This window comes from Vespa mandarinia, chromosome 5, assembly GCF_050613455.1.
Source record: "Vespa mandarinia isolate Hongniang chromosome 5, ASM5061345v1, whole genome shotgun sequence".
NCBI classification, from domain to species: domain Eukaryota; kingdom Metazoa; phylum Arthropoda; class Insecta; order Hymenoptera; family Vespidae; genus Vespa; species Vespa mandarinia.
The window spans coordinates 2029523-2040000 of NC_140814.1; the positions used below are offsets into that span (position 1 = coordinate 2029523).

At 31.9% G+C, this 10478-nt stretch overlaps 1 protein-coding gene across 4 annotated transcripts in view; it reads left to right on the forward strand.

Moving 5' to 3' along the window:
* Positions 1–1973: 1973 nt before the first annotated feature.
* alpha-Catr (alpha-catenin related) overlaps positions 1974–10478 on the forward strand; it is a 71280-nt gene continuing 62775 nt past the window's right edge. For all 4 annotated transcript variants that reach the window (XR_014982173.1, XM_035867125.2, XM_035867123.2 and 1 more), the window contains exon 1: positions 1974–2374. Coding sequence is in view for 2 of the 4 variants with exons in the window: in XM_035867125.2 (XP_035723018.1) it covers positions 2288–2374 (87 nt within the window). In the remaining 2 variants the exon portion in view is untranslated. The remainder of the gene's footprint in view (positions 2375–10478) is intronic.

Here is a 10478-nt window from a genome sequence, read left to right on the forward strand (position 1 = left end):
AAATAAAAATAAAAAAAAACAAGAAAAAAAAATAAATAAAAGAAAAAAAAAGAAAAAGAAAAAAAAAGTATAAAAGAAAAAAGAAAATAGAAGTAAAAGAGGGAGGAAAAAAAAATACAGACGAATTAGGAATCAGTTAATGTTCGTTCGAGTTAATTATTATTCCTTTGTCATTTATTCTTTCAATCGATATAAGAGAAGGGAACCATTACGAGATGTATTTTTTTTCTTTTTTTTTTTTTTTTTTTTTGCATTTAAAAATAATTGTCATTGAGTCGATGGCAATTGTGAAAATCACATTTTTTAGAAAACAATAAAGATTTCTGTGTAAAAATATTATACGATATATTAGAACTTCTCGAATTTTTTCTTTCTCTCTCTCTCTCTCTCTCTCTCTCTTTCTCTTTCTCTCTTTCTCTTTTTCTCTCTCTCTCTCTCTTTCTTTCACACACACACACACACATACACACATATATATATACATACGTACACTTTCCGAGGTTTCCTTCATAGATTAATTTTCTACAGAATATCGATTACTATCATTCCGTTCCCCATAGTCATATGTTAGTCTTTGGTATTCAATATCAATGATCATGAGAATTTGAATCATTATTTACCGATAAAGCAATTGCAAAAATTTTCAATGTTATATCCTTATAATAGATAACATACCTACATACGTGTATAACATATATATGCATATATATATATATATATATGATTTATTAATTCTATTTTACTTCATATCACAATACATATGGTGTTTATATATTGAATATACAGATCAAATTACATATAATTATTATTCATGTGCATTATATGCAAGTGTATTATGTAATGTATACATTAATATATAATACGTATTAATGTAATGTATACATATATATATATATGTATACATTAATACTGTTTAATTTTATTTGATTATTATTCATCGCATTCGATTGATCTATCATAGATTAATATATCGATTTGAATATAATATATACAAGCAAGTTCATATTTTGAGAGATTTTAATCAAATTTCAATTAATTAAATATTATATATTATTTTTAACGAACTATTTATTGTTATTATTTTCTTAATCTTTTTTTTTTGTACTTAAAATGGATCAAATTAAACAGATTAAATTAGCGAATGTACTATTTCAAAGAAACTAAACGTGTAACATTAAAGCATATATATGAAAATCAGTGATGGGAGCTTACGAGCTTCTTCGCTTTCATCGCAGATTTCAAAGGGGCGCCACTATACGAAACTTATTTTTCACAGAAGAATGCCGAGGAAACGTCGGGATTTACATGAATTCAAGTATAATATTAAATCGATTATGATAAATGGGGAAAAAACAAAAAGACAAAAATAAACGTCAAAAATAATTAATTCGAAACGTAAAAATTAATTAATACGAATTATTCCCAAAAAGATCTTCATTCTCATCCATAAACTATTCTCCCGAAGGAACAAACCTTTTTTTTTCTAAACGATTTCTTTTTTTCTCTCTCTCTCTCTCTCTCTTTCTTTTTTTCTTTCGAAAAAATTCATCCCATCATTCTAAGTTTAAAAATCATTATAAAGATTTACCACGAATTCTTCCTCGACGAAATTCCTCATTGAAAATATTGATCTGAACTTATATATCGTCGATACGAATTATAATTGATAAAATCAACGTTGTCATTTAAGGTAACAAACATTCACGTAAATAATCATAAGTAAGCATTAACATTATTTCGATATCGAATAAAATAGTTTAAAGAAAAATAATCATTGGCGGTTGATGGACGAATAAGATAAAATAGGAGGAAGGTTATTGGAAAAGTCGACAGATGGAGTAATAGTCAAGCCGAGGGAGCCGGCGTCGCGACGAGTGAACGTTAGGATTAGAGGGGGAGGGGGCTTAGGGGTGAGGGGCGATGGTTACACCGGGGAATATAATTTGGTCGGAGTAGCGAATAGTTGCTCGGGCGTCGCCGTCTCGGCGGGCGGCGTCGCTCCGGTAGCGATAGGGCGCGCGCGCGCGCGCCATTCTGTCGTGGTAAAGAGAGGGAGAGAGATAGATAGATATATATATATATCATATATATATCCATACATACGTACACATATATATATATGTATGTGTATATAGATAGAGAGAAGAGAAAGGTAGTAGAGTGATCGCGTCGATTGGAGAAAGAAAGAGAAAGATAGAGGGCAGGAGGTGTGCGCGGGGTGGTGGTGGAGCAACGAACCCTCTCGCCGTGGCTCGAATGTACGGAGCGCCGGAGTTGTGTTCGAATCATGGCGACACCCGACCCCGTAGATCCAGCCACCCTAGAGATTAAGACCCGTAGCATAGAACAGACACTACTCCCACTAGTGAAGCAGGTAAGGACGATCGAGTTGATACGACCGAACGATATATATCATGTATGTATGTGTATATATATATATGTATGTATATGTATACGTATATTTGTGCGTAACAACACGTTTCAAATAATTTTTTCAATAAATTTTATCTTTTATCGTAGGGAACATTCGTGTGTATGCTTTTTTGTGAATACGTGTGTGTGTGTGTGTGTGTGTGTGTGAGAGAGAGAGACAGAAAGAGAAACAAAGATAGAGAGAAAGAGAAAAAGAAAGAGAGAGAGAGAAAGAGAGAAAACTATCTGATTCGTATCACGTATGTATATATTGTATACGAAAAGACTTCTATGTGTTTGCGTGTCGTTCATTTCGTGCTCGATGAGGTTAAGGCCACGTCGTGTGTCGTCATTGTCGCTCTCCTTGTGCTCCTATTATGTATATATATATATGTGTGTTTGTGTGTGTGTCTCATATATCTTATTTTTTTCCTTTTACCATTTTCATTTCTATTTCTATTTATTTTTATTGTTGACGTCATCGTCGTCATCACCGCCGCCGCCGTCGTCGTCGTCGTCGTCGTCGTCGTCGTCGTCGTCGTCGTCGTCGTCGTCATTGTTGTCATTATTGTCATATAAAAAGCGCAAGAGGAGATCGCACGTTACCTTTTGATCGATCTTTTCGAATTTACGTCGATCATTGTGCGCGCTCGAAACCGTCAACACTAGACACTCGACAAGAAGATGTGCGCACGTCTCCATAGATGCTGTAATTTTGCGAATGCGCCCGCGCATCTCTCTCTCTCTCTCTCTCTCTCTCTCTCTCACTTTCTCTCTCTCTTTCTCTCTCTCTTTCTCTCTCTCTCTCTCACTTACTCTTACTCCTATTATATATATATATATATGTATGTATATATATATAGTGTACATATATATATATATATATATGTATATACAGATGTAGGTAGGTGTTTGTGGTCTCTGTCGTTTTCTCTCTTAGATGAGATACATACAATATATGTGTATGTGCGAGCGTGTGCTACGTGTGTCGAGGGTGAGGGTGACATAGGGGAGCGAAAGGTAGAATGATATATATACATACATATATATATATATATATATATATATATATATATATATATATATTGAGAGAGGGAAAGAGAGAGAGAGTCAGATATATCGGTGTTGGATTAAAGCGACGAAGATAAACGAACGAAAAGCACGTCTCACCTCTTCTACTTTTCTCAAATGGAGATCGAACGGAAGTACTCCTACTGTGAATTTATATTACGTGGAACGTTCGAAAAATTAAGAGAACTCATTGAATTCTTTTCTTGCTTATCGTGGACCTCGAAAAAGAAGATAATCGAAGAAAAGGTATATAAATATGTATGTATGTATGTATGTACGTATGCATTTGACAGATCCGTGGGTCGTGGGTCGTGTGTAGCCGGCATGTGCTTCTCTCATACTACGTGCGCCCTCTCTCGCGTATTTTCTGTCTCTCTTCGATATATTTCTAGTCACGTGACATTTCCTCCGATGTTACCCGCGAATTTTGGAAACTTACACTCTCGAAATAATTCCTTATTATTTATGTTTAAGATACACGTTCAATCAATGTTATCGTACTTCTAAGCGAATAATTTATTGATTTAACGTTTGTTGAATCCTACGTAAGTTTATTTTATTACGGCGTGAGCGCTGGTTGTCCGTCGGTTAATAATTCTTTTTAACGCTTTTTTTGTGTTATTATATATATACATACATACATATGAGAGATTAATATAAAGTATTGGAAGATATTCCTTTTCATAAGAAATTTTTGCCGAGATATTTATTAGAGAAAATTTCACCTCGCTCCCAATCGGATCTTTATATCATAGAGAATAATTTTCTATTGAAATAAGTAAGTTCTCTATGGAAAATAATAAAATACACGTACTTACAAGGAACTACACTTCCCTTTCTTCGTTACATGAATTGTCGATAAAGTTCACTGAGATAATACGCAAGAGGAACTTACGAAACTTAACGCGTAACTTTGGCCGTAGTTTAAGAAAATTTTTTTCGAACATTAAGTATATATATTTTTTTTTTTTTTTTTTTTTTTTTTTTTTTTTAAGAAAATCCCGTGCAATTCTGCTTCATAGTAGAAAAGAAAGAAAATATACGAATATAAATGTTCGATAAACTATTTTGCGCGTTTAACGTTGATAAAATATTTCATTCAAATGATATCTACGTTTTCTTCTTTCTTTAATTTATTTATTTTTTCTCTTTTTGTTTTTTTTTTTTTTTGTTGTCTCCCAGCTAATGAATTTTCCATTTTACGCAATATCGTTCGGGATATTTTTTTCAAGCTCGATTTTCCAAATTTTCATTTATATTACATCTATATAACATTTCATTCGGCTATTATTTCAAATATTCAAACACAAAAATTCACATGTGTCCTATCTAACTTTTTGATTTATATATAAATTTTTGAACGTGAGTTTTATTTTAACGCGTTACTTTACTTTACTTTAGTCGAATAATTATAATAATATCTTTGAAATATTGCGTGACCGCGTTGAATGCAAAATATCCTATGCATAAGATTCATTGATAAAAAATAATTTCCACATAACTTGGTAAAGAATGAAACGTGAAAAACGTTGAAAAGGAGATGGTAGTGTGTGATCTGATAAAAATTCTCTTTCTTTTTGTTCCTCTTTTTCTCTCTCTCTCTCTCTCTCTCTCTCTCTCTCTCTCTCTCTCTTTCGAAGAGACCATTAAACGCAAAAAGGAAGAAATCTTTTTTCAAAGGTAGAAGAAAATTCTTGCTTGAGGTCAGGTTCCTGTAAATCGTCGCCTTGGAAAAGAACGCGATCGAACTTTTCGATAAAGCTTTCTCTATTAAAACTCGCGCGAGAATGAGAGAGAGAGAGAGAGAGAGAGAGAGAGAGAGAGAGAGAGAGAGAGAGAGAATTCTTATTCAACCGAAGATTTCGATGACTTTAGAAATCTCCTTTTACGATCTTTTTAACTTCGAATATCGTCTGTGATCTCAACTATTCTTCGAAAAAAAAAAAAAGAAATGTTTTACGTGTTCGAACTTTCAAACGAATTTTTTGTTTGTTTTTAATAACGCGGTAGAAAAGTTTTTGATTTCTGATGAAAAGACAATAATTTCCATTTGAAAAACGAAGGAAATATGTGTCGCGGAATAGATCTGTAATAATTTTTATTACTTCTTTTTTTTTTTTTTTTTTTTTTTTATTTTTATCCAATCAACATTTCACACATAGATAACTTTTAATCTACAATTTTTATTATTCTTAATTCACTATAATCGTTTTAATTAAACTTTAGAAATAATCTATGAATAAATATTTTTCTTTTGTTTTCTATATATTAACATAACTTTTTTTATCGTATTAAAACACAATTGTTCTTTAATATGAAAAAAAAGAGAGTGAAAAAAAATCGATCTTACCAAAGATACGAATTAACAATTAATTCTTGCTATTAACGAACGAAGTAAGTTTATTTTTAAGAAGTGAAACAAAAAGAAGAAAGTGAGCAAAAAATTAAAATGAAAAATACATAAGAACGCGAAAGAAGTTATATGTAATGGCGCTTTTTATACAGTATTACTTTTTATACAGTATTGATTAATTTAGATTTAATTGTTTGCAACATAATATCGAACGAATGCTCATGGCGTTTTCTCATCGTCACATTCTCCCTATTATTATTATTATTATTATTATTATTATTATTATTATTATTATTATTATTATTATTATTATTATTATTATTATTACTATTATTATTATTATTATTATTATTATTATTATTATTATTATTATTATTATTATTATTATTATTATTATTATTATTATTATTATTATTATTATTATTTTCTTTTTTCCTTTCTCTTTTCTTTTTAATCAGGACACCTTAAGATTTAATCGGTCTTTCTTTCAAAGAACATTTTAGGTTTTGTTACAAGTAACGTGAATATCGCGTGCGTGCATATGTGCATTATTCACTTATACATGCTCATACATACGTGTACACACACACACACACACAGAGTTAGGTTTCTACTCTTTAATACTTAGCGTTTAATACGTCTCCTTACATTAAGGCTAGGGAAAAGGGGTATTGTAAGGGGGTGAAGAAGTAGGAAGGCAGAGCCGATCGTTACGGTCTACAGCCACTTGTTAGAGCATCGTCGTCTTCTCTCCTTGTCTCGGATCGTCGTCATTGTCGTTGTCGTTGTCGTTGTCGTCGTCGTTGTCCTCCTCATAATCGTAGTCGTAGTCGTTGAAGCTCCATTTAGTTCGAAAGCATGCCAACCCACGGCTCTTCTTTCTCAAGTTCCTTTATCGATCGTTTTACAGATAGATAGATAGATAGATAGATAAATAGGTAGATAGGTAGATAGATAGATAAATAGATAGATAGATAGATAGACAATACTGTTTATTTTACAATCGATTATGCCTTTTAGAGAAATTTAGCGTAACTCTTTCTGTATATTTCTCTCTCTCTCTCTCTCTCTCTCTCTCTCTCTCTCTTTCTCTTTCTCTTTCTCTTTCTATCTCTCTCATTCTCTTTCTCTCTCTTTCTCTCTTTGTCTTTCTCTCGGGACAGGTTTACCTTCTATTTCGTCGTTTTAATTCGTCGTTGTACTCCGTCGTTTTACTTGTTCGAAAACATAGTAGTCGATTGAACATTCCAATTAAGGTAGCCCTCTGATGCAACCTCAAATTGATCCGATCGTTACCAAGCCAGCTTGTGGTCTTCTTCCCTATCCATCTTTATATATATATCGCTGATCGTAAACGTGCCGCCACAGAAAGTGACCCTAAGGTATTAGCACTCTCTAAGCCGTTCTACTATTAGCTTCAAAATCGAATCGTTCAATCGCCACAGGGTATCTTTGTTATTTATCCAAAATCAACGTTGCGAAACCATTAAAAGTATATTCTTGCGTAAATCCCTCCATCGATTCCCACGAATTTTTATGAATACTTCAAACGAAGATATCATAGCTCCAAGTATTTTCTAACGATGGAGCATTTTTTCCTTTTTTACTGTTTCTTTTTCCTTTCTTCTTCTACTCCTTCTTCTTCTTCTTTTTCTTTTTGTTTTCTCGTTTCGTTTTTTTTTTCTTCCTTGTTTTCTTTTTATTTATCTTTTTTTTATTTTTTTTGATCGAGTTCGAGTACGAAATACTCGTGTATACGTTTTGTCGTTTCTACAATAGAATAGGCGTTAGATTTTATTTGATTAGAGAGGATCCTTTCGTGTTAACCTGAGAGAATACGAAAATTAATCTTCTTAGTCTAGAATCTAATTTGATAAGTACGTTCCTTATGAACTGGTGAGATTCTAATACGACTTAGCTAAGAAAGAGGAAGAGAAAGAGAGAGAGAGAGAGAGAGAGAGAGAGAGAGAGATTATATATTATGCTTTTGCGGAAAATTGTCGGAAGCTTAGAAGCCCACCTACTCTGGAATTTCGAGATTAGGTTCTAAGTTAAAGAGAGAGAGAGAGAGAGAGAGAGAGAGAGAGAGAGAGAGAGGGAAGGGGAGGAGAGGGAGGGCACATTAGATTATACGACTTTTGATTATATGGGTCCACATAAATCGTACCTCGGTTTTCCTTGCTTCTGAGCTATGCAATGACGATTTGAAATACGTATTTCTACGTAGATTTTACTTATACAAACATAAACACGCACACATACATACACATACACTTACGTATACATATATGTGAAGGCACACAAATACGCGCAGAAACGTTAACATATTCTACGTTCTAAAGGAAATTCACGAGAGACCGAATGGTTTTAATCCATTTGTGTGTTACGAGAATTTAATTTTATTACGAAATTTGTTCCATCATTAAATATATATATATATATATATATATATATATATATAAACGTATATATATATATATATATATATATATATATATATATATATATCGTCAAATATAAAATCATTTGGAAACTTTGAATTTTATATGTTCTACGTATTATTCTATAAATATAGAAATCTATTCCTATCCGATAATTGCTTATAGAATAGGATGAAAAATGTATTATATGTATAGTTTCTTTCAATTCCGAGAGAGTAAAGAAAAATTTAATTGGAAGAAAGAGGTCATTGTCGGACTGATACTCTATAGCGAGTTAATTCTCTGATCGTTTGGATTTGTTCGTACCTATATACCACACTGTGTAATCCTTCGAGATTCCTGTTCGTGACATGATACAGACATTTAACGAATTTCCTAAAATATAATATAAGTACATACATATATATATATATATATATATATATATATATATATATCTACAGAGGAATGTGATCAAATTTAATTGGATCATAGATAAATTGATAAGTTATCAGAATAATTTCCTTTTTTTCTCGATTTTTTACTATCTTTTCTTTTCATTTCCTTTTTTTCTTTTAAATCGGATTATTGAATTTTTTTTATCAATATACGTTATTATTCTTATTATCCCTTTTTTCTCCTTTTAATATATATATATATATATATATATATGTATGTATATGATATTATATTTATTTCACACCATCCATTAATTCGTGTATAACACGTTGATTTCACGTGCGCTTTCAGTCCGCATCAGATACTGACTCACAAATCTGACAATTCGTTTCGTTCTCTCTTTCTTCAGGCTCATAGTATCGATCGCGTTCTCATTACTGTATTATTAAATTTTACGGTGCATGTAGAAGAAGCGAGCTTCTTCCATTTGGCTGGCAACGTCAGCCGGTGCAGCCGGATTGCTCCACTTCGAAATCCAATAACTCAAGTTGCTACCTCGCTGACCGTGGAGCCAGTAAATTTTGAAAGTTGGAAGGATATTCGACTTCGTCTGATTAAGAAAATAATTACGAAAGAAGGAAAGTCGAATATATATATATATATATTGTGTGTATATGTGTGTGTGAGAGAGAGAGAGAGAAACGAAGATAGAAAATAGAAAATATTTATATAGATAACAGATAAATTTACAATACATTTTACATTTTATCGACTTTATCTATTTAAGAAAATAATTATGAGAGAAGAAACAAGAGATAAAGAGATAGCTAGAAAGAGGAGGAGGAGAGAGAGAGAGAGAGAGAGAGAGAGAGAGAGAGAAAGAGATAGAGAAATAAAGATATAAAATATCAAATATTATTTATATATATATATAAATCAAATAGATAGACAGACAGATTTAGATTTTACATTTTATTAATTAAACAAATGCCATTTCATTCATTGGGTCGTTCGAATCGAAAACAATAACGCATAAGTTAGCATCGCGTCAGCAGTTTCTAACATTTGCTTCTAACATTTAACGTTCTAATAGAACTCCGTAGAAATTCATACGTTCGTTCGGTCAGGGGCATACACCGTCAGGCAATTTCGAGAAGCTTTCATTTCAAGGTAGAATGCACTTTTCCCATTTCGCAGTCCAGTACTCTGTGTGATAGATATAGTATGTTTCTTTCTTTCTCTCTCTCTCTCTCTCTCTCTCTTTCTCTCTCTCTCTCTTTCTCTCTCTCTCTCTTTCTCTCTTTTATTTTTCCTCTGTCTTTTTGACACAGTTGTTTACCTCGTCCGCTTAAAAATTTATAAAGCGGATGAATGCGTAAGGTGGCAACTTTTTTTGTAGTACGCGCATACACATTGACATATTTTCTCTCTCTCTCTCTCTCTCTATTTCGAGTTTTAGAGTGCTAACTAGATTTTTCATCAAAATTCATCTCACTTAAAACATTTTCCTTCTTTTTCTCTTTTTTCTTTTTTATTTCTTGGAATTCCTGTTTGCACGTTCACCGTGGAAAAAAAAGAAAATAAAAAAAAGAAAGAAAAAGAATACGAGAAATTACTAATTGAAAAATACAAATAAATTACGTTAATTACTCGTAAAAAATATGTTTACGAATTATCCTTTATAATAAATAGAAATGAATTTAATTGAATAAATCGTAATGTAAACTTTCGGACAAATGGGAATGTTAGTTGATTTCTTTTAAAGAAATTTTTCTATCGTAAGCGTTGAGAATATCGTAAAAATAGCGTGACTAATTTTGGGA